General features: G+C 44.5%; 1 protein-coding gene across 1 annotated transcript in view; it reads left to right on the forward strand.

Moving 5' to 3' along the window:
- CD74 (CD74 molecule) overlaps positions 1–23,198 on the forward strand; it is a 41,910-nt gene extending 18,712 nt beyond the window's left edge. The window contains exons 3-9 of the mRNA XM_085617710.1: positions 2,934–3,034; positions 4,364–4,426; positions 7,380–7,475; positions 11,654–11,756; positions 12,096–12,299; positions 16,561–16,629; positions 22,459–23,198. Coding sequence (XP_085473836.1) covers positions 2,934–3,034; positions 4,364–4,426; positions 7,380–7,475; positions 11,654–11,756; positions 12,096–12,299; positions 16,561–16,629; positions 22,459–22,463 — 641 coding nt within the window. The 3' untranslated portion in view covers positions 22,464–23,198. The remainder of the gene's footprint in view (positions 1–2,933; positions 3,035–4,363; positions 4,427–7,379; positions 7,476–11,653; positions 11,757–12,095; positions 12,300–16,560; positions 16,630–22,458) is intronic.
- The last annotated feature ends 876 nt before the right edge of the window (positions 23,199–24,074 follow it).

Below are 24,074 nucleotides of genomic sequence, written 5' to 3' on the forward strand. Positions count from 1 at the left end.
CAGCATTCAAAGCGCCTAGCTTTTAAACACCATTTCTAACTGCCCCACACCTTCCGAATTACAGCTCCATGACCCATCCAACTCCTTTACCCCCCACCCCCCCAGTCCTTGTGGGTCCTCCTTTGTACCTTCTCTAGTTTCTCTTCTTTCACTCGATATGTTCCACTAATTTTCCCTGAAAGACACCATCTTTTACTCTTATCGGCCACTCTTGCCCTAAATATCTGGATTTCTTACCCTCGCTCTTTTTTTCTTGTAATTTCCTACACTAATCCAAATGGGTGCTGGAGTAGCGTGCTACTCACCGTAAAAGCGCTTCAACACCTCGTCAAGTCGTCAGCGCTATTTAATTGCAATTACAATACAATACACATTATTGCTTCTGCCCTCTCCCCTTTTTCGCCCGCGCCTCTTCTCTTCGTATTACAGCCGCACGCTGTCCTCTCTTTGAGCCCTGGACTGCTGCCTTTTGGCCATGCGCCAATCATAGGCTGAGTTCCGCTCTTCTCCCTTTCCCCTAATATCTCCCTACCTTTCTGTCCTTCAACCCCCCACCCTCGTCTCTTGTCCCAAGTTCTCGCCTTGGCTTCCAGCCCTTCGCTATTCTTTGGCCCTACATGCCCCGCTCCACCCTGACTTTGCTCCGCTCCTCACATCTGTCTTGGCCCTTGAAGTCACCCCTCCTTTTTAGGTGTGTGTGTGTGTGTGTGTTTGTGTGTGGGTGGGTGGCTCTGTGTGTGTGGGTGGCTGTGTGTGTGGGTGGCTGTGTGTGTGTGTGTGTGTGTGTGTGTGGGTGGCTCTGTGTGTGGGTGGCTCTGTGGGGGTGGCTTTTTTTGTAGGTGGTTCTATGCGTGGTGGCTCTGGCTGTGTGTGGGTAACTGTGTGTATAGGTGGCTCTGTGGGTGCCTCTATTTGTGTGTGGGTTGCTCTGTGTGGGTGAGTGGCTCTGTGTGGGTGAGTGGCTCTGTGTGTGTGGGTGGCTCTGTGTGGGTGGGTGGCTCTGTGGGTGTGGCTCTGTGTGTGGGTGCAAATGCAATAGGTCTCGCATTTGAGAGTGATTAAGCTATTGACATCATTGTAAATAACAATGCAGTTTCTTTAAATGTTTTAAAAACATAAACAAAAATAATGTCATGAGCAATGCCAATAGCTCTAACTTTAACAATGCCGAGAACATTGCATTGTAAATGCTTGTTAGCTTTTATCACCGCCTCCTGGGTGTCCAACAATCTGTTTTCCAGGGTATCAATCCGGCCCTCCTGAACATCTACACATTTTTTAACTATTTCAAGACTTGATGTGAGAGCATCTAACTTATTGTCTACAGTTTTACTAATGGAGCGCACGTCCAGCAGGATGGTACAAAGGTCTTCTTCCTGCCGTTCCATAGGTTCTTTGGACCCTTGCGCAGTGTCCAGCTCGGGGCCTGCGTCATTCGTCCTAGTCTGGCGCTTGTTCTCAAATGGCAGCTTCGCCTGCTTGGGGTCAGTTCGTTGTGCGAACAAGGGAAGAGAACATGGGTACTGGATGACTTGGGGCCAATGCAGGATAGCAGTGCTGCTGTCGCGTTCCACATTACCAATGAGTGGCAGAGACTACTTTGATTGCTGCTTTCGCCTTTAGACCTGTAAGTGTGGGTGAATCACAGAGACTGGGGCCCTCGGGTGGTTGTCTAGCTCGGCATCTCAAAGGGGGAGCCAGCCATCTCAGTAGTGCGCATGTGGAGGCCAGTACCGAGCGACGCTCGAGCAAGCCAGGACAAAGAGGGAGCCACCGCCCCAACCCAGGCCCCCGCGCCCAACTCTCAGGCACCGGAGGTCCGCAGGGGAAGATAGAGACTCACCCGATGCCCCACTCACCCGGGTGCCAAAGCATCACAATTGCTCAGCAGAGGAGGCAGCACGGCCAGGGGCTCGAGCTAGCACAGGAGAAGCGCGCACGACTCCACAACGCCGCAGCGCCCCTGTTCCACTTACCGTACCTCTTGGTCTCGCCGGGGCCCCTTATCCCGCAGGCCTGTTCATCTGGTTGCCTCTTCGTACGCGATGGCACGCAGGCTCCGACTCTTCCCGCGGCCCGTCCAACCTTGCAGGACAAGCCCACGAACACGGCCCAGAACACCACGAGCGCCTCCACCTCCAGTATCGGAGCGTCTCACTCGTCGCAGGGGTGCCGCAGGATGGAATCAGGCACCGGGCCACAGATCCAGCCCGAAATGTCTGCTCTCGGCTCCACCGGATACACTGTCACTCTTGGCTCCAGGGGCACGCCAGTCTAGGTGCATTCTCTAGGTGCGGCGGCCATGATGTCTCATCGGCCAGGCCGCGGTGAATCGGGTGAGATATCTCGGCGTTAACTCCACTCCCGTCTACAAAAACTTTGACTAGGCAGTGCATGTCGGCACTTCAGCAGCTTCTGTCGGTAGGCATTAGTAGATTCCTATTTAAAATGTTGATTTTCAGGGTTAATGACGCCTGGGCTGCGGAGCCCCTTCAACAGGCGACCATCCCGCTGCACGACGTAGCCACGCCCCCGAGCATTCCCAGAATGTTCATTTTATTTAGTACTGTTATGGTAGTGACACCAAGCTAGATTGTTGCATATTTTAACAAATGTAATTTGATTCACCTGGAAGATTTTCATTGGGGTTAAGTAATCTGCATGGGTGCTTCTTTCCCTTGCTATAATTTGGTTCATCAGAACAATTTACTCTTTCTGCCACGATTATACAAGCGGTCTAATTTTATAGGCTCAATATGTACCTAGTTAAATTCTGTGTCTCCTTTTATACTTACCTGTTTGCTTTACTTAGCTGATCACCTTTCCATCTCACCTCTTTCTCTTGTTTTGATTTCCTCATCTCTCTTTATTCTATCCCCTGCCGTACATTCTCTTTTCTTCTTCTCTTTAATATTGTCATCCTCATTCTGCAGACCCTTCTCCCCATAAGAAGATGCAGATGGCCATGGCCATGGCCAGCATGCCATTGGCCTTTGCAGACACAGACGAGCATCCTTTGAAGGTGAACCTGACGGTGAGTCTTGTGTGGTGTAAGAGGCATCAAGGACTTCTGCACCAGCTTGGGTTTTGTGCATGCATCACTCCTCTCCTGCTCCTTGTGGAGCTCAATGCTTCCACAGCCCCACATGGGGCCTCCTGCATAGGTTGCTCTGTTTTGCTTTTCACACAGTCTCATGGGAGGTTTTAAGTATGCCCTTCTATAATTTGCTCATCATACAGTCTAACATAGACTTTCTGCATGTCCTTCAAGGACTCCCTCTCAATGCAATTTCACATGAGCTTTCTGCATGTGCTGCTATGGCTGACTCCTCACACAGCTTCACATTTGCCTATTGTATGCCCTGTTCTGATTCAGCCTTACATGGGCCTTTTGTACTTCATGCAGTTTGCTCTTCATACAGCTTTACATGCCATTTGCATGCTCTGTTCCAATTTACTAGCCATTATGTTATGTTATAAGTTGCTTGTAAAGCGCACGTACACCCAGGGCTTTCATGGAGCTACTTGGAACATACCGGGACCGAAGCCATTCAGGCTCACATAGGCGTCCTCTATCTCCTACTGCACTTCACTCTTGCAGTTTTACATGGATTTTTTCTCTACATGTGCCTTTCGTGCTGCTGCACCAGTGTTAAATCCCCAACCTGCTCCATGCATTCCCTGATTCTTTCTTTCTTGCACCCTCTCATGATCCTCCCGCATGTTCTGCTCTGCTTCACACCTCACATAGCCTCACCAGGCACTCCTGCATGTCCAGTCAATATTTTGTCTTCCTACAATCTCACATGGACCTGCAGCATGTACTGCCATGACTCACTCCTCATACAGACTTGTGTAGTTCTCCTAATAGCTGTACTTTATTTCTACTCCTTACAATTAATGCTTCTACGTGGACATTCTTTCTGCATGTGCTTTACTGCTACACCATTGTTAAAATCTCACACTGGCCTCATGCATTCTCTGCTTCTCATGGGCGTTTCTGTTTTGCAGTATTTCATTCTTCATATAGCCTCATCCAAGACTATTACATGCCCTGGTTAGATTCAGTATTAGTGCTGGCCTCTTGCATTTTCCGCTATAATACCATTGCACTATCTCACCGGTCTCCTGCAAGGCTGTTATCGCAATCAAGCTGTGCAGATCTTGACTATAATAAAAGCGTGCAGCACCCCTACAATAGTACTTATGGCTCTTCATCACACCCCCTCCCTTCGCCCAACACTCATTCCATAGCTTTATTATTCTTTTGTCTAATTGAACATGGTTAGAGTAAAGTGTAGGCTCTGCTCCTTTAAGATGATCCATACTGGCACATAACACCCAATCTCTCCACCACCCACAGAAACTGGAGAACACGGCCAAGAGGAGCAACAAAATAGAAGACCACGTGAAGTACATCGTGGCGGTGAGAGATTCACATTTCTGAAAACATATCTGCCCATACACTGGTATATGTCTTTGTTAGGATTTCATTAATGTTTCATATAGAAGTGGAAGCATGACCTCAGGATTCTGCTTTAGATCAATGTATCCAGCCAACACTTGAGCAGGGTGAATGAGGTGCCCAGACACCTAAGGGTTGCGTTCCTCTCTAGCGTTACAGTGATGTGGGAATCCTGCACCCAAAAATACCAATACTGTGAGCTTGTTTTTGACTGAGTACAATACTACTGCACTAGTTCTGCATCTCAGTTGAGGATAACATGGTACTGCTGCATGTTTTCCCTATATCAAGGAGCAAATATTGGAATGTATAGTATTTTCCCTTAACAGATTCTGCCAGGTTTATCTGCTGGGATTTGTTTGGGGGAGAAACCTCTGGCATACGGTAACGTCTGCAAATCTGCTTAATGCACCTGAATCAGGATTACTTCAGAGGGGAAAGAGGCCTTATGTGTTAGGTTTAAAGTTGTAGCATTTTGGATCATTGCCAAGTTTGCCCCAGTCCTAACCCAAATCATACTCCTAGGTATCTGTGACTTTTAGCCTCCACTTCCTCATAATAGATTGCTGCCTCTGAGATCGTAGACACCGGCCATTGCGACAAGATCTGATGTTGCTAAATCACATGTATGTATTCAGACCAAGGGCCTTATTATGAGTTTGGCGGTCTGTTAGTGGGCCGCCATGCCAGCACCCCAGTATGATAACACCAAACCCCGTAGTCACAACGTCATCCAGATTAGGACCTACATCCTGGTCTGGCAGGTAGTGCTTTGGCGGTCCCACAGCCGTGCCTTTCTTAGGCTCATATGTGAACCTTAGAAAGGCAGCGCCATGGGACCACCAAAGCAAGTTCCAGCACAGAAAGAAATGCACCATGTCGTGCATTTCTTTCCGTGATGAAACTGGAGATGCAGACATATAGGGGAGTGGGGGTACCCCCGTGCACAGAGGCAACAGAGGGCCCTGAAGGGCCCCCGTTGTTGCCTCTCCGCCACCCTTTTCATGGTGGTCGCACCGCTATGAAAAGGGTGGCGGTGAGGCAACTCATAATATGCTTGGTGGTGCCAGCTGCGTCACTGCCAGCATATTCTGACCAGGAAAAGACCGGCGGCCCAGCGGGATCCTTGATCCCGGCAATGTCGGCCCTCTGACCACCACAGCTGTAATACTGAGGGCAGTCCCGCAGTGTGGCAGTAATAAGACCGCCACCACGACTACGGCGTGTAGTCATAATAAGGCCCTTATACAGTCTAAACTTAGCTATAAAGCAACAGAGCACTCTATAGTAGGTGAGGTTACAATGTATCAACCGGTGAGTGTTAGCTTGGCAGGGGCTTGCTGCAAGGGAAGTAGGGTATTGTGGGATCTGGGGTGAGAGTGACCGGCCAGATAGAAGGCAAGGTGTGCGAGCAGTAGGCCATATGGTTGGTGCAGCAACAAGCATATGTGTGGGGTTGCAGAAAGGGGTATCTGGAAGCATTTATCTAATGTTGGTAAACAGGATGTTGCCATGGAATGAGGTGCTGTCTGATCAGTAAGCGCTTACGCTTTTTTCTATTGCGGATGTGGGATGGTGTTTGACCGGTTATGATTGAGAGAGATTTCCACATCCACGGAAGGTAAAAGGTCAAGGCATGTCTTCTGGTCTTGCACTGCCCGCACTCATTGGATTCCAGTCTGGCAATGATGCTACTTTGTGTCCGTCGATTTCCTCCTAATGCTTGATATCATTGGAGATGAGAACAAACTTCATTTGGATTGAGTACAGCTTGAGGGAGGTCTTAGATATCCATGGTGTGTGTGAGTTTGTGAGACATGTTATAATCTGGGCAATGCCATAGACGGATGAGAGCCTAATGTGGAGCTTGGCCTCTTGTTCCCATTCATGAATTGGGGATGTCTTGGTTGGTAGTAAGACCTACATGGGGCTTCCTGTAGAAACCCCTAAGTAGTTAGTTTAGTTTTAGTATTTAATACATTATCTTAAGACAAAAAAAACACCACAAACGTTTCCTCCTAAAAAAGTAATATCTATTGAATGAATTCACACCTCCACCCAGCAGGACTGAAGGCTAGATTTATCGCCGTCTATCTCTGGAATTTCTTGCCCTGGTAACGCGTTATTAACAACGCGTTACTCCAGGGCGATACAAATTGCAGAGATAGCGGGAAAATCGCCGTTTTGCAGGAAACATCGCTGGGCAATACACGGTGTGGATATGACCAATTGCAGAATGCAGCGGTAACTCCATGAGTGTATATGTCTGTCACTGGTCAGAAGCAGTGGCTCTATTGGTGGATATACCTATATCTTAAATAGGAGAGCTGGTTCTCTGTGTGAATACCTACCTAGGAAGCAGAGATAGCTCTAAGTGGGGCTGCATTTTGAAAGCAGAGATGCCTGTGTGTATGTGGATATGTAGATATTGTCCATGTATAAATATTTCAGCCTCTAGATAAGAGATTTTGTTATTAGTTAAGAACCAAAAGGCAGATAAGCATCTCAAATACAAAATGACTGCCTCTCTGCAGTCATACCCACTGTAAAGAAGGCCCAGCGCATTCCTCCTTAGGATGGGGCACCCACCTTTGCCAAGTGCATTAAAGCTTGTTTTTAGAAAGGGAAACAGTCTGTGTTTGTTTGTAAAAGATCTTTGCATGGCCAATAGATCTATTGCTGGAAATGTGGGCAGGTTTGTTGTAAAGAAAAAAAGACGGAAATGTTATTTTGCATGCACAGATATCACAGTGAACACTCGAAAAATCAACTTTTTGTATTTTGTATGCCGCTTTATGTACTCATCCAAGCAGGGTTATAAAAGTTGCTAGAGCACGCAAGTATGACATTTTCCCACATCATTCAATCTCTTGAACTGCTTTCTTAAGTCTTTTTCATCCATTTATTTTTGCAGAAGGACAATCCTCAAGCGATGTTGCCAGAATTCAATGACACCTACCTAGAGAACCTGAACAAGTTGAGGGGGTCCATGAATGATGCAGAGTGGAAGGTAGGTGTTCTGAAAGTGCTGGTTTCTCAGTCAGGATTAGTACTCCCTCCTAGGCATCCTCTAAGGCCCCCTCAACCCCCCCCCAATAAAATTCAATCTAGTGATGTGTTTAAGATCTATTCTCCCACTAGAAAGGCGCCCACCTAAAAACTTCTAATTATCTCTAAACTAGCTGGTGCTCATGCCATCTAGAACAACATTCCCTTAAGATTGTGTCTGCCATTCCAGGCAGCAAAACTGACTGTCAAAGGGGATCTGAGGCCTAGCTTCATTTTCAGATAAATGCATCTTTTCCTAAAGACACAGATATAAACTGAAGCAGTAAAGTAAAGAAGAACAAGTTACTTACTTTCTGTAACATTCTTTCTGATGGATATTCTAGCTACCACTGCAGATTCATCTTTAAAATATCCCCAGCACCAGACTGGATCTTGATGATTTAAACAGATTTGATCCCATACACTGGTTGGTGGCAACGTGCCACTCCACATTGATTTTGTTTCACCCAGGAAGTGAAAATGAAGCTTCACATCAACTTCCGTGTCTTTCTGAACTATGTCCATGCCCTTGGGCACACAACCCAACAATAATCAGAGGTACCAGTGTGCAAATCTCTAAATCAAGACCCTTTTAAATAGGGAGGGGGGGGGGGGTGGAGGGGAGAGGAGGTAAGAGATTATTCCTTTGAACAGGGAGTAGGGAGGGGTTTGAGAAATCTGCAGTTAGATTTGAGTAGCCACCAGAAGGAGCATTACCAAAGGTAAGGAACTTGTTCTTCTGATGCATATTTTTAATTGTATATTCCTCACCTTTATAATAAACATCAAAGCAGTAACTCTCACAGTGGTGGGTCTGTGGCATGGCTCATATAAAGAATTCCTGCAGGACCATACAGACAAAATGGCCTTCCCTTCAGATCTAGCTGCAAAGGCAATAGTGCTTTGTGAAAGTGCGTACTGATGCCCACGTCGCAGCCAGACAGCTGCCAAGGACAGGCACTCTGCATGTCAGCGCAGTGGTAGCAGCCTTGGCCCTAGTGGAATGGGGCCTTAACCCCTCCGGAGACTGCTTCTTGGCCATTGCGTAGCAGATATTGACGCAGAGGACTATCTACCTTGACAAAGTCCTTTTTGTTCTTCCTTGCCCCAGAGAACCCCAAAAAGAGCTGATCATCTACCTGATGGTCTTTGGTGCGATCTGTGTAAATACTTAAAGCTCTTTTAAGGTCCAGTCGATGGAGTCTCGCCTGTCTTTCGAAAGAACGTTGGGAGAGTGATGGAGTCTCCAAAATGAAAAACAGTCACAACTTTAGGCAAAAAGGCTGCCTTGGTCCTCAGCACCACTTTGTCTAGGGAAAAAAGGTGGCATAAGGCAGCTGCACTAATAGAGGTTGGAGTTCACTCACGGGACAAGTCAAAGTCACCGTGACTAGAAACAGACATCAGAGCCAGGAGATGTAGCAGACAGCTGTGCATGGTTTCAAGTGACGTGCACATGAGGAAAGTTTAGACAAAATTAATATCCCACTGTGGAATCACAAAGGGTTTGCTTTGAAACAAATGTTAAACCTTTTAGAAAACTTAGCAAAATAGCTGATTTGAACAAGGACAGCTGGTCTAGTACATTTAAAAAGTCCAAAAGGAGAGACAGATAACCTTTAATGATGCCCACAGCAAGTCCTTGTTGGCAAACGAAATGTTGTGGGGCGGGTGGAGGGGGAGTGCAGGAGGGGGAGTTTCATAATAATTAAACAGAAGGAAGACTTACCTGAAACTGCCGGCCACCTCCCTAGCTCTCTAAGCTAGGGCTGCATGCATCGGTATGGCATCGGGATAGAACTTGGTTGGGGCCAAGATTAATTTAGCTTAGATTTCTAAAGCACTATATGAATGGGTGCTTCTTCCAGTGCTGTAAATGTCAAAGAAACCAATGTGGATTTTGGTGCTGGATTGGAAGTCTGCTCCATATACGGAGCAGAACTCAAGGTAGGTTCAGGAAGATTAAGGGTGGACCCGCCGGTTGTCCCCAACTGGCATATCTATTGGGGCCTTAAAGTGTGTGCTAGAGGGAGCCAGAAGAGTGCCACAAATTTGTAACATTGCCTCTCCAAAGGCCTCAACCTGCTACAATGTTGCCAATGGACCCAGTAACTCGCCATACATAGGATCAGTAAAAGATCTGCTCCTTGGCAGGGGATTTGGAGAGAGACCGCAAGGCACTCCAATGTTCTCGTGCCTTTCTCAGGCTGAAAGTGGCAGGACTGCACACCGGAATTAAGAATTTTGGGCAGAAAGAAGGGAACTGAAGGAGATATGCTGGGGTGGTGCTTATGTGCTGTTCCATCATCGATTCTGGGGAGGAAAGAAGACAACAAGGAGCTGCATGGCGCCACCTGCTGAAGGAAGGAACACTGCTGTTTAAATCTTCCAGATACATTCTGTATAGTGTGAAGGTGAGGAATCTATGGTTAGAAGTAGCCATCAAAAAACATAGGCACAAATAGCTTTGATTCTCTGGTAAAATTGTTTAACACAACTTGCCTCATTTCACAGAATTAATTTATATTCGTATTGTGGGTGAAGGGGATACCAAGGTGACTAATGAATAGTTCTACAGCCAAATGCAAAGCCTAACTTGGCTGATGAACATAGTCGTTCCTTCCTATGTGTGAAGTGATATATGTTGGTAACAGAGACCAATGAATTGTGTGTTTGGTGTTATTTCGGTGACTGATACTGACTCGCCTACCCTTTCTGGTCTAAAGTGTGAAAAATAGATTGATTATTTATCTCTTACGAGTGACTCATTGTCAGTTCCAGCACACTGTTGAACACACTATTTGCCTCACCCACAGTGAATGAAAAATGTATTTGGTTAGTCATGATTTAATAATAAACAGAGCATGTAAACCATTAACATTTATCAGCTATACACTTATTTGCAAAAAGCGTTAAAGTGGATCACAGACAAAAACCATACAAAATGTTCCCCTGTGTACTCAGAAGGTTGCTTAGTTACCTTCAGGATGTCAAAAGTCTAAAATGGGCAGTACACGCTCCATGTCACAGGGAGAAGTGCATCATTGGTTGCTGAGAGAAACATCAGCAAGGATGACTTGTTGAATTTGGGACCTGCGGTTTCTAATACGGGCTCACCGATTATATACGATCTTTAACACAATCTGGAGGAGGCCATTTTGCAGAAGAGGTCACATGATCAGGGTGAATGTGCAGTGAGATTCTCTGTATTGACTGCCTCTTCACTCCTCTATTCAAGTAAGAGTTTTCTCGGCCACTTTAAAGGAGGGATTACAATTTGCATTCTCCATGGGTACTGTAGGTCTGATTACTAGAGTCCTGTAATCTCTATTTGGGCACAAATGAGAGTTTGATTCCAAATTAGGGCTACAAATAATACACATGACCTACACTCTTGAGTTGTTTGCCATGTCCACATTTCACCAGGAAAAACGTGGTGAAATTTGCAAAGGCAAAATGCACAGTAGTCAGGGGTGTCAACTCCAATACTTCATGCTGTGCCTCATCTCAACCGCCTCAACTCGAAACTGAGCTGTAACACTGACCTGTGGCAATACCACACCCTGCTGTATCCATGGGCAATATTACTGCATCACAATATCCTAGACATGTCCTTATTCTAATATGACAGTGCCTAACTTAAGTAAAAAATCACTCTGCAATTTGAAACCACCTAGAACACTTCTAAGTGGTCATTAAATAGTGAAACTTGAACCTAAGGAAGTAAATCCACTGGGACATATTAAGTCTCAAATGCACAGATGTGCCAGTAGGCATGGTAAAATATGTTCAACCAATAGGACCAAGAAATGGTACAGAAAAAACAGGTAGAACTCTTTAAAAAGTTGAATTCTCAAAACTCGCTCTGGACTCAGCTCTACTGCCAAGTATCCCCAATAGCAGAGGACTAGCAAGATCCTGGGCAATGGAAAAATGTGCTGAGGGAAAAGAGACAAAAGGAGAACATGAAAGGTGAGTGGGATCTGTGCACACCACGTGCATGCCACCAGGGTGCTCTATACCTAGGCTCATAACTACGTTAAAAACATATAAAAAAGATTCTGCATGGACAAGGATGAATATGGTATGGACATATAATCTTATGCGCTCCCCCTCTTGGAACTCTTCTGTTTTTTTCAGGTTTTCAAATCGTGGCTGCGTCATTGGCTGCTTTTCCATTCAGTCCAGAACCCCTTGCAGAAAGAATCCAAGGCAGATGAAGAGGAACTGTCTCCCATTACAGGTAACTTCACCTACTTATACCTATTAAACTCATACTAACCTCTAACACAGATGCCACCCTCAGACTGACATCTGCCCAGTGGGGAAGACATAGATATATAAGCAGGCCAGCATCTCTTGGCCTGGGAGAGCTTGCAAAGTGTCACTCAAGCAAGACAGACTCAGGACACTGATATGCTCCCAGCTGGGTTGTGGGTGAAGATTGAAGTGCTGAGTTTGGGTGACTCACTTATGTTATGTTTGGGTTCAGATGAACAACATAATGTATTGGGCAGATATGGACGTACTGCGTTGGGTAGAAGAGGACTTATTTCTATGTCCTATTCTTCATCCTTTACAGAAGCTCCAGTTTTGACCAAATGTCAGCTAGAGGCCGCCGGCAGAGGCATTCATAGCCCACTTCTGGGTGCATGCCTTCCAGAGTGTACTGAGAGTGGAGACTATCTCCCCAAGCAATGTTGTCACAGCACCGGTTTCTGCTCTTGTGTCTACAAGAATGGCACAAAGATCCCTGGAACCAGTACCCGTGGAAAGCTAGACTGCAGTAAGTACCTGATCACTGTTCCTTTGCCATCAAAAGACACTTGAGTGTGGCAAGAAAGGAGTGTGAAAGGTGTGTGTTTAAGCACTAAAAATGCATTCAGGTTAGCTGAAAACTGCATAGCACGGCAATGCAAGTGTATGGAACCATCTAAGGACAAACATTACCATGCCATCTGACCAGCTAGTAACTCTGGAGCCCGAAGTACTCATTCAGATGTAAGCTAGCGTCAGTTAAATGTTCAAGCTAAGTATATTGGCAATGATCATGAATCATTAACATTTCATTGGTTTTCCCTCTGGACCTCATATACATATTGTCCCCCATAAGGCCTGTAACATTTTCTGTGTGGTACCTACACATTAAACTGGTAGTTTCATCATGACAAGAGAGGAAGCAGCCCCTACAGCGATGGAAGCGATCAGGATAGAGAAATCTGTGGCAGCACTGTTGTTTTAAGGGAGCGACCAGAGGGATAATGCTTTTGCATATCCAGATGTGCAGCAAATTTATGGCAACCAGAGCAGAAGTTCAGGGGATTCTTACTGGTAGTCGCAAATGTGGAGTAAAGATTAAGATGTCTGTCGGGGACATTTATTATATATTGCTTGCACAAGGAAAAATATTAGTGTGAGAAAGTGCCTCTTTTGACATGGCTACCCCCCACTCTCTGCCTGGTATTTGATGTGATTTTGACTGTATGACACACGGTCCCTGCCAACCATGACCCCTTTGCCAGTGCTTCTTCCCTATAAATGTTCCACAATTGGCCTTTCAGGCCCCTGTAAGTCCCTAGTAAATGGTACCTAGGGCATTGGGACTGAAGAGGGCCCCTCTGGGACACCTCACCTACGCCATGCAGACTGCTACTGCAGCATGTGTGACCTGGTGCAGACAAAACAACAAAGTCAGCATGGCACACTTCCTGTGTGCCATTCCAGCTAGTACTGCCTAAGGTATGGGTAAGTCACCTCTCTGACAGCCCTAAGACAGTGTACACCATATCCCCAGTGTGGGCATATCTGCATGAGCAGATATGCCCCAACAATATTTAAGTCCATTCTTAGATATTGTAAGTGCCAGGGAAGCCATAGCGAGTACATGTGCCGGAAACTCGACAACTTGAGATCGCCAGCACATAATGGCTTCTTTGAACCCAGGATGTTTGGTACCAAACTATTCCTCTCAATAAACTCATACTGATACCAGTGTGGGATTTATTGAAATATGTAGTCAGAGAGCACCTCAGATGTGCCCCCTGAAAACCCAACAACCCTGATGTGGCCACAGGCTGACTTTAGGCAGCCTGCCACCACCAGACATTTTTCTGGACCCCTGGGTCGAGAGCCTCTGCTCTCTGGGACCAGAAAAAAGCACATTCTGGGCAGAGGTATCACTCCTCCTCCTCCCCCAGGATGGGAACAGGCCTGCTGCCTTTGTAATGCGACCCCCAGCCTCTGGTGCTAGCAGCAGATGGCAGCCGACAGTTTTCACCCCCACTTTGGGCGGGAAACCAGTCAGGAAAACCTCGGAAGAATAGGAGGTGTGCCCACCTCTGCCAACTCCATCCCTAAGGTGAAGGAGGTGAGATGAAGTACATCTTCCAGTCCCCACCATCTTGAAGAGGGGGAGCCTTCCAATCATGGCTATGACTATGTCCCCTCCCAAAGGAGGGTGGCATAATTAAGGGTGTAGTCATCCCAGGTAAGGTACCCTTTGGCCCTACATGACACTCCCTTAAAACACCCCTAAATTTAGTATTTAGGTGGCTCCCCAGACCCTAAAACTAGTTCCAGCCAACCTAAGAATAAAAAGAAACAAAGAAAAAACTGCTGTGTGAAGACTGAAGACGCCTATTGACTTGGCCCCAGCCCTACTGGCCTGTCTGCAGCCCTCGAAAAGTTTGTGAAGAAATTATGCCGGTCCAGCAGTCAGCAACCTCCACAAACTCTGGGAGGACTGCCTGCCTCTTAAGAAGACCAGAACTCCTGAGGACAGTGGCTCTGTCCACAAAGAAAACAACACCAAGGACCCTGGTGCCCTTCGGATCAACGATCCTTGACCAATCTGCATCGACACCTCCGCCTGTGTCCAGATGACCCACCAATACAGAAAAGGATCCGCAGCAAACCTGGGTCCAATCCCAGTGTTGGCTGACCCCTCCTGAACTCCACAACAACGCCTGCAGTGTGAATCCAAAGGCTTCCCCCGACCCCAACCTGCTCCTGTAAGAGGAATCCGACGTCAAAGGATACCCCTGCACCCGAAGTTCCTGGGACTTGGGGAGCTCAACCTACGGTGTCCCTACGACCCCCAAAACCTCAACATACCTATGATGTTGCTGGTTTCCTTTATGCAGCCTCTGGCTCAACGTCTGCAGCCTGTTTGTCCAACCGGGTGTCTCCATTGAAAAGCATTGGGTGCCTGACGCTGTATCTGCACCCTGCCACCCCTGTGCTGCTGTAGGTTTGGTGCTGCCTAGTGGCCCCCCTGTGCTTACTCCTACCCCCAAAGCTTGGACCCTGCAACCGATTTCCTTGCCTGCAAGCATTGGAATCTCTGGACTCTGTGCACGGTATAACCACCTGGTGATATACAATATACAGAGCCAGCTTCCTACATAGTAATTAACCAGTTGCAGCTGATAAAAGTGAAGGGTGACTGACGAATCGAGCATTGGCAATGTCAGTAGCAAATGCTATATAAACAACTATGGTTTATCAAGTTAAGGCCAGGCGTGTTTACTTTGCCAAGGATTAAAAAAATTTGCAAAAGAAATTGCTGTGTGCATAGACTAAACGGGATACATAATCATCACACTTTTTGTGACATTCAATTAAGTATATTGCTTAGATTTAAAATAGACCCTCATGCATTCCATTGGAAGCACATTCTAGGAAAGGAAATGAAAAACCAAACAACTAATAGCAAGGGAGGAGCGAACATCCTTTTTTTAAAATGTAAAGCTGCTGTAGTCCTACATAGAGGAAAGATAAACTAGAGCACCCCATGAAGTCTTCATTGGGGCTGTTGCGGGTCTATAGCATACAGATACAGGTTAGGGTCTCTGTGGGTAACTGACCACATGAGGTCTTGTAAGCCCATGCGCCTCCCTTACTGTAACAATGGAACAAATAGAAACCTTTGACGACCACCTGAATAAGCTATCCATACAGTTAGCTGAGGCACAGAAACTATTCCAAGGTTGACATTTGGGGGCATATTTACAATGAAGTGATGGAGTGCGGCGTTAGCCTCCCTGGCTTAACGCCACACTCTGCCACTTCAGAAACGCACGGCTTTACCATACTTACAACAATATGGACAGCACTGCATTTCCCCCTGCACTGGCGCTCAACTTAGTCGCCTAGCCCCAATGCACGCACCCTTGCACCATAGTGCAAGGGTGTCTGCGTTGAGGGGAACATTGCTTATGTACAGGAAGGTGCACATAAATAATCTTTAAATGAAGTTTTGTAACTTATGTGAGCTGCTTAATGCAGCACACATAGAAGTTGCAAAATGTAATTTCATTTTTAAAATTGTTTATGTGCAGGAAGGGACACCTTCCTGCACACAATCAATGGCAATTTGCTGTTTTTATGTGTGCTGCACAACACGGCACAAATGGAAACAGCAAAAATGAGGAGAAATTTAACTTGCCCTTGTAAATAGGGAGCAGTGTCAAAATCAATGGGTGTTGCGGTGGAACACCCACCCAAACACCCATTGCCCTCCCCTTTCATGCCAATTATAGCGTGAAAGGAGGACTTATTTACAAAGCAGTGTTAATCCACGTTCAGTGGCTTAACGTTGCCTTGTAAATTAGGCAAAGCCCCCTGAAAGTGACGTTGTGGTGGCGAAAGGGGCTTGTACATATGCCCCTTGACGATACCTTCATTGATTATCATTTTCCTGCATGCTGCTGAAAGTTTTAAGGGCATGGATGGTTGAAGAAGCAGAGTGTGAACAAGGGAGCCTGGCAAGGACCATGGGTACCTTGACATGACTGCCCTACAGATAGGTACCAGCATACCAAAGCATCCTTGCAAGGAATGGACTTACCCAATCTGAGGCAAGTGTCCAGGAATGGATTACTCACATACATCTAAACAAGAAGCTTGGTATCAAAACAGAATGAGTGAGTTTGGGAGACTGTGTGGAAGCTTACGGGTGGTTTCAGGCATGCCCTCTTTTATGAGGGCCAACCACAGCAGGCCTTTCACACCAGGGTAGTCTGACTCTCTAATTTCTGTATCCTTAGGTTTTCTGGATCGTGAAGGATCCACTTTGGGCTGGATGATGGAGGACAATCTTCAAGAATCAACTCTTGGTAATATGTTTCCCATTCTCATCTATGCCATTTACATGTTTTAAATATATTCACTTCTACAGTGCACTATCACCCACTGGCATTGTGACGCATTGATCCCTAGAAAGAAAAAAATCTGACGCGGCCTCCAGTAATGCACATAGACACAAAACCACATTAATGGACATTCACTTATTCTGAAATATTTTCTTTATTTCAGCTTGGGCAGTTGGTGGGCAATAGTTCGACGGTGGGTAGCCATAGGCAGATGTTACCAGTAAGTTTGCCGTCTTCAAACAGCACGAAATGTCTTTGTGGTGTCGCCACTGCTGTTTGTGTATTCCTATTACAGATGACATTTCTTGTAAGAGCACAGGAATCTTTCAGAGAGAGTATTAAAGTTGAATTATTGCAACACCTTTTATTTACACTGCTTGGAGACCTCTATTTTGAAAAAAGCACGTAAGCATTAGTATTCATCTTTCATGCTAGTCACATTTGCAAATCCCTCCTCAGCAAAAAAAACTTCCACGTAATTCAATAATGGTCCCCCGAGCACCCTTCACGTCCCATTGCCTGAAAGGGAAAATCACAGAATAATTCATTGAGAGTATTCTGGAATCTTCTTTTATTTCACCTTTCTAGCCAATGTGTTTCGTCATTAACTGACTTCATCAGGGTTAGAGAACATATAATCTAAATTACTATATCATAATTACATTACATTTATTCAAAAACTGTTGTGCTCAAAACAACAAGGCAAAAGAAGCAGCTCTAAATTGTGTGATATAATCCAATACAGGACCAGGTTTATAGATGATATCCTAAAGATATGGATGGGTATTGAGGATGAACTCCTTTGTCTCTCACTTGAATCAAAATGACAATAATATGAGATATACCTTGACATATAGTAAACAATAAGATTACATTTTTTTTGTGGAATTATATTCAAGGGACCACAAATTAGAAAGTACGATGTATTGGGGAAAAAACATTTTGCAATGCCATCTTATACGCTTCAAGTTCACATCCACAATTACAGATCAAAGCTATTTCATTAAGGTAGCTGACTAGGGAAGGAGAAATTGCAATATGGACAAGGAATTTTATGACAACATCAATGACATGCAATATATTTCGGATCAGAAAATATGATCAGATTAGTAAAAACGGATAGTTGCATGGCCTACCAAGGCTTTTTAGATAAATGTTTTTATCCTGGTGGTGCCCCTACAAGGGGAAGTAGCACATCCTAGCATTTTCTCTAATGTTGTGGAGAGCTGCAGGGGGCACGACAGCCCCTCCAGCAACATTTAAAAAAAAATCATAGTAAGTCTCCCTGGAAAGCCATGAATCCCCCTTTTTTGATAACTCTTACCACTCTACACCCATACCCACCCCTAAACCCTAGAAACACCATTACCCATCCCTAAACCATAAAACACCCTCACCACCCTATACCCTTCCCTAAACCGTAACACCCTTACCACCCAGTACGCCTACACACCACTAATCCCTATAATCACCCTTACCCCCCTATCCCCCTACCTACCTCAAGATCCTAAAAACACCCTTACCACGCATCCCCTTACCTACCCCTAAACCATACATACACCCTTACCACCCTAACCCCTAAAAACACCCATACCACCTTATACCCCTAAACACCAAAAACACCCATACCACCTTATGCCCCTACCCACCCCAAAACCCTAAAAATACCCTTACCGCCCTATACCCTAAAAGCTCCAATACCCTTACCCATCCTTGAACACAAATATATAAATATATCTATATACACACACATACTTACCTTAAATATACTAACTTCATGGTAAAGGTATGTGTGGTAAAGGCTTTGCGTTGTAAAGGTATTGTATTCAAGGCATTGCATGGTAAAGACAGCATTGTAAAGGCCGTCTCCCTCAATGGTTCACCAGGCAGAAAGTTGAAAAAAAAAGTTTCTAAGTCTCACTTTTTGCAGTTTGTGAACAGGAGGAGTACGCTATAACACTATCCCGGGGTCCAGGACATGATGGCTAGGACTTACACCAAAAGAGGCCTGCAGCAGGTTACAGGGCAGGTACAGTTGGAACTGGTCAGCTGGGCAGTTGTAGGGAGAGAGACCTCTGGAAGTTTGTTGTGCCACTGTAGCTCGAATCAGGAGGTCACCCAACTGAACCTTGGAGTCCCTTCTGGGGTCCTGGTTTCAAGGCAAGCAGGTTCAGGTTTCTTCAGATATTACAATCCCACATGGAATAATGAATCAACAAACTTGCAGTTTAAGACAGTGTGAACATAAGGGATTCTAGACATGTTTCTTCTAAAAGACGTTAAAGGAAAACATAAAAAAAGATCAGTTCAATACTTTTCCAAAGAGCTAAACAAGAGTCAGAAGTCTTTGAGAACCTCCAATCAAATTTGGTGGCAAAACCGATCCCCCGCAGTCCCTGATGCAACTATGCATGGAAAAGAAGCATGCATAAAAATACTAATCTTTGAAGCATATAAAAAAGAAAAGAGATTGCTCTAGGAATTAACCCAAAAATTGAATTTGGGATCATGAAAGATCACACACTCCCAAAGCCAGAGGTGGTATAAACTGTTTCTAAATAACGGTGTGAGCTGTTCTTCGTCAGTAGTGAAAAGGTAAAAAACAACAAAATGCTCCCCGTCTTGCTCCTTGAAACCACAGGAATGAAACACTGACTATAAAAAATCCAAGACAACATAGACCTCCTTTAGAAAAGTCTTTCCAACAGAATTACAAGGAAACATTGGTAGGACCAACTATTGCCCCCTTTTCACTGATCCCATTCCCACAAACTTCTTAAAGAAATCAGTCCTTCAGTAATTCCGTGCTAGTGCAAGTTAAGTAATACATTCTTAACCGAGGATGCTACCTAGACTGCTTAAAAATAGTGCAGGTCTCACCTTTAGCAAAATAAATTAGCTAAACTTAGAAAAAAGCTGGGATGGACTTTGGCAATCTTCACCTGGTCTCCTATTTCTCATTTCTGGCAAAGGTGCTAGACAGCTGCGTGCATACCTAGCTAAAAAAAAATAACAAAAGAAAATTTCTTCCTGGGTGATCTTCAATCAGGCAGGAGGTCAGAACTGAAAGAGCTATCCTTAAGATTGTTGATGATGCTCTCGGCATCTTAGATAAGGGCGATGTTGATTTCTCACCGGCCGCTAACGAGATAAACCAGGACACTCATCACCACTATCAGGGACAGAAAAGCAATCAATGGCAGAATCCTCAGTGATTTCACTTTCTCGATCAGTGTCAACTCATAAAAGTTGAAAACTGCCTCTATAACACTGTATTGATGCAACAGCGAGCCCCCAAGCTCTATCTCGCTTGTTTATAAATCTCCAAGGAGGTTCCAGCCTCCACTCACAGACATACCAAGATCTCCTATTGCCTCTACGTGGATGATGCTCAACTGTATCTGAAAGTCCTACACCCCAAAAACGTAGAATCATTAGCCATGTTCCTAGAGTCCATCAAAGACCGGGTGTTCCACAACTACTCAAAACGTATTCCAATTAGGATTGAGTTCCTCCTATTATCCCTATAAAAAGCCTCAACTCCGACTCAAATATGTCTGAAGCCCGTCTCAACACTAAAGGTTAACCCTATAAATCTGAAGTCACATATTGGAAAAAGATTTTGGGCTGAAAGCATACGTTTATAGTGTGGTGAAAGGAGATCAACTGCATCTCCAGCTCCTACAGGGTATCAAACCTTTTTTTTTTTAATCAGAGTTTATCCAGAATTTAAGTTCGTTATCCAAACCTTTGTTCTTTCTAAACCTAATTATAGCATATGAATACTCACAGCCATTCCCAAACTGCACCTATCTTTCCACTGTACATACTGCTTCCAGGCTGGCCACAGGAGCTAAAACGTTCAACCACATCACCTATTTTTGTCTTATTTAAACAACTCCCTATAGAAGTATGGTGTATGTACAAACAGGCCTGCACTGCAAATAAAGTTAAGTTCCTTGAATCCTATGGCCACTTTGCGTAATAGTTAACCATCCAAGGTGAACAACACACCCTCCAAAATAAGGACAGTCTCTTCCTGGAAGTTCCAGGACTCTAGAAAGAAAAAGACACCGATAAAGTATTTTCAGAAAGTGCCCCTGTCGTGTGGAACTGTATCCCTCCCACTAGCAATCCGAACAGTCGCTCCCTATGACCTCTTCAAGAAATAATTAAATAGGCTACTTTTTTAATGTCATTTCCAAAGGTTGCCCTTGGTGTCTTTTTTCTGTAATGTTCACAGACCAGAACTGATAGCTGGAAAGTGGATATATATTAATTATAATAAATTATATTAATGTATTTCAAACACTTTACAGTAGTATCTGTGATGTTTTGAGGCAGGCATAAGGTTTTGTTGCAGTGGTGTCCTAGAAGTGGCGCAGTGAAATCTGACATATTTCACTGCGCCCCTTATACGTGGTTTTCTTGCATGCGAACACCAACCCTGCACACATTATACCTGACGCAGGTATAACATGGTGCAGAAGTTTACAAAGTGACACGTCTACATAGATGCGTCATTTTGTAAATATGGCGCAACCTGGTGCATTATTTACACCGCTGATTCGTCACAAAAAGTGAAGCAATTGTGGCGAAAAAGTGTTGCATGGGGCTCATAAATAAACCCCTATGTATTTTGAAGACCCATTTAGATAGACTTTTGTAGATTGCATAGGATTGTTGTTTTGGGTGGTTTATAACCATGCAATTTAAAAGAAAATGTTAAATATGGTATTCTGCAAAGATTGTACCAATTTTATTCTTACTGGAACCAATGTCAGCATTTGGATCCATAGAGAGGACTTAGTGATCTCATCAGATCTTGTCGACTGTACCACCCGTTGCAATTTTAAATGTCTACACGACCAGCCGCAGCCAATGTAGCCAAGAGCGGTGGGGCTGGGCGAGGGGGTATTTTGACAGACGATGACGAGGGGTAATGCATTATTTATTTAATTTTCCCTCATGGTTGTTTGTCGAATAAAACTCGGCCCCACCGCTCTTACCGGCACAGGCCGCAGCTGTACACAACTCTCGTATTGAGCATGTGATTGACCGTCCTATACAGAGACCGTTTAAGTCACGGGCAAAGTGGGCTCTTGCCTGGGGGGGGCCCTGATAGAGCCAGCTCTGTTCTGCAGAATCTTGCCCTGATGACCTTGAATAATTCTTAAACAGATGGTTTTAAATCCAATTTTAAATTAATTAATTTTAATGTGGGTGATGTGTGAGAGTCTGTTACAGACAGTTTGCCTAGAAATTTTGTATTTATGTTTCATGCAACATCCAAAAACAAGGTTCTTTTAGATCAAAATAGGAGCTCACGTATGAGAAATGGGAGGGTGTCAAAGAGATTATTTGAAGTAATATCAGTGAGCTGCTGCTGTCATACAATATTGAAAACATGTCACTATCCCTGAATATTATATGTAAATACATTTAGAATTTAGACAGTGGACCTGTGCACTGAAAGAGCGGAAATTGGTTCATAAATTCAAAGTTGTTTCGAATAGGGGCTCCCAAACTACATTTGGCCCAAGGTCCCCAAAATCCCTATAAAGATTTGAAAAAAGAGTTGCATACAAATCACCGGAGCACAGAGCTGATTGAATACTTTTTCTTCATACATTTTATACTATGCGGTCACGGCTGGTAAAAACTACATGTAAATCCGTGTTTTAGATTTGAAAATTGACTGGGTGTGTGCTGCCAAGATTTACAGTGATTGGTAGGTATGGAAGACCTAGGTTTACATCTTTTACTCATTACCGATTTCTTTTCTTCCTCCAGAATAAATGATGGTGGCAGGTGCCTCCCAAATATCCAAGCTCTAACAAGCAACTTTATCCTGAAATCACGCCTTGGATACAGCTGCCTCTCATTCTGTGATTCAGCAGTGCAGTGTGTGATGCTTTTTTGTTTTTCTACAAATTTGTCACATCAACCTTGGGGCTGTGATTTTGCTGTAATGAACGCACCTTGAGAAATATACATATATGATCATGGGTTAATGGTGCTTTAGAGAATCTAGTGGTGGCGGGTATTACGTCCAGTTTAAACCGTCGAGTTTCCACTAGTGAAAATTCAGACAGATGTAGTGTTTGTGGATTCTTGACTCGAAACGCAGTCCCTAAAACAGTGTGAAGCGAAGGGGTTGGGGGTACCTACTTTACTCCAATTAGGAATGATCAAACTGAGTTTCTGTCCCAGGCCCACCATGTTAAGTCCTTTGCTGTGTGTTTAAGTCACCAGTTCTGAATTATCTGGGATACTCCGGTTAAAGATCGGCACAGGAAGCTTGGTGGGTGTGAGAGGATTGTTTGTACATTGGCTGGGCTTTTACATTCTATCATGCTTCAGTTGTACCCATTTGCATACCGTGTACTAATCATTAATCCAAGACCTTCTAATCATGAAGAATTGACTTCTTAACCTTACGTACATATAACACACCTTCAATGTTTATACAAAACGAATCTAAGCCCTTCAGTGTAAACTTTATTGCTGCAAGAATAAAGATCTACTTTCAATAAGCGTTTTTTTTTGGTTTATTTTTGTGGTAGCTGAATACAGGTCCCATATTGGGATAGTCAACGGCCTTCCTTCTAGTTTTTAACTTGAGGTAGAAAACTTTACAGTGATTGCCAAAGCTAATCCGCCGTCCTGCACCCTTGAAAGAGACTGTAAACCGGTGCTGCTACAAGCTCTGCACTATGCAAGTATCCATGCTCTATTCTTTGGCGATGCGCTTGGCGAGTGTCCCCAGAGGTGAGTAGACACAAACTGGTATGTCAGACGCCTTCGTTACCATTTATCACATGACACATGGCCTGAACATATATCAAGTACTTCTTGGTTGCTATCAGAGACTAGATCGCCAGTGTTGTGAATAATTAAGAATCAAGCCTTTTTCTTACATAATTAAGGTTTAGTGACCATATCTCAGGTGCAGGCCAAGGTCAAATATTGCTCCTTAAAAATATCCTGTACTATGTGCAGTTAGTTCCTGCTTTGAAATAAGTTTACAATGCTAAAATCAAGAAACATAAGCCAGCTAGATTAGGAAGTTAATACCACTGAATGGCTGACAGGATTTTTGAAAATCAGTGACCGTGATAAAGTTGCATGAACAAAATATAAAGTACTCAACATTAAATTTAAGAATTATCATTGTAATAATTCCAAATAGGAACTGAGCAGAAAACCATTTGCCAGTATGTCTGAAGTGGATTAGCAAAGTACGGCTATGGTGAAACATTAGCATACTGTGTCTGTACACCTCAATGATTTAGTTGACGTGTATGGCTTTTGTGAAGAGACAGGAGATTGTTTCTTCAGTTACTCCTGTCCTGCAACCTCAAGTCTTTTTGGAGGTCCTGCATAAGTTCATTCAGCTTGCAGTTATT

This window comes from Triturus cristatus, chromosome 7 (assembly GCF_964204655.1).
Source record: "Triturus cristatus chromosome 7, aTriCri1.1, whole genome shotgun sequence".
In the NCBI taxonomy this organism is placed as follows: domain Eukaryota; kingdom Metazoa; phylum Chordata; class Amphibia; order Caudata; family Salamandridae; genus Triturus; species Triturus cristatus.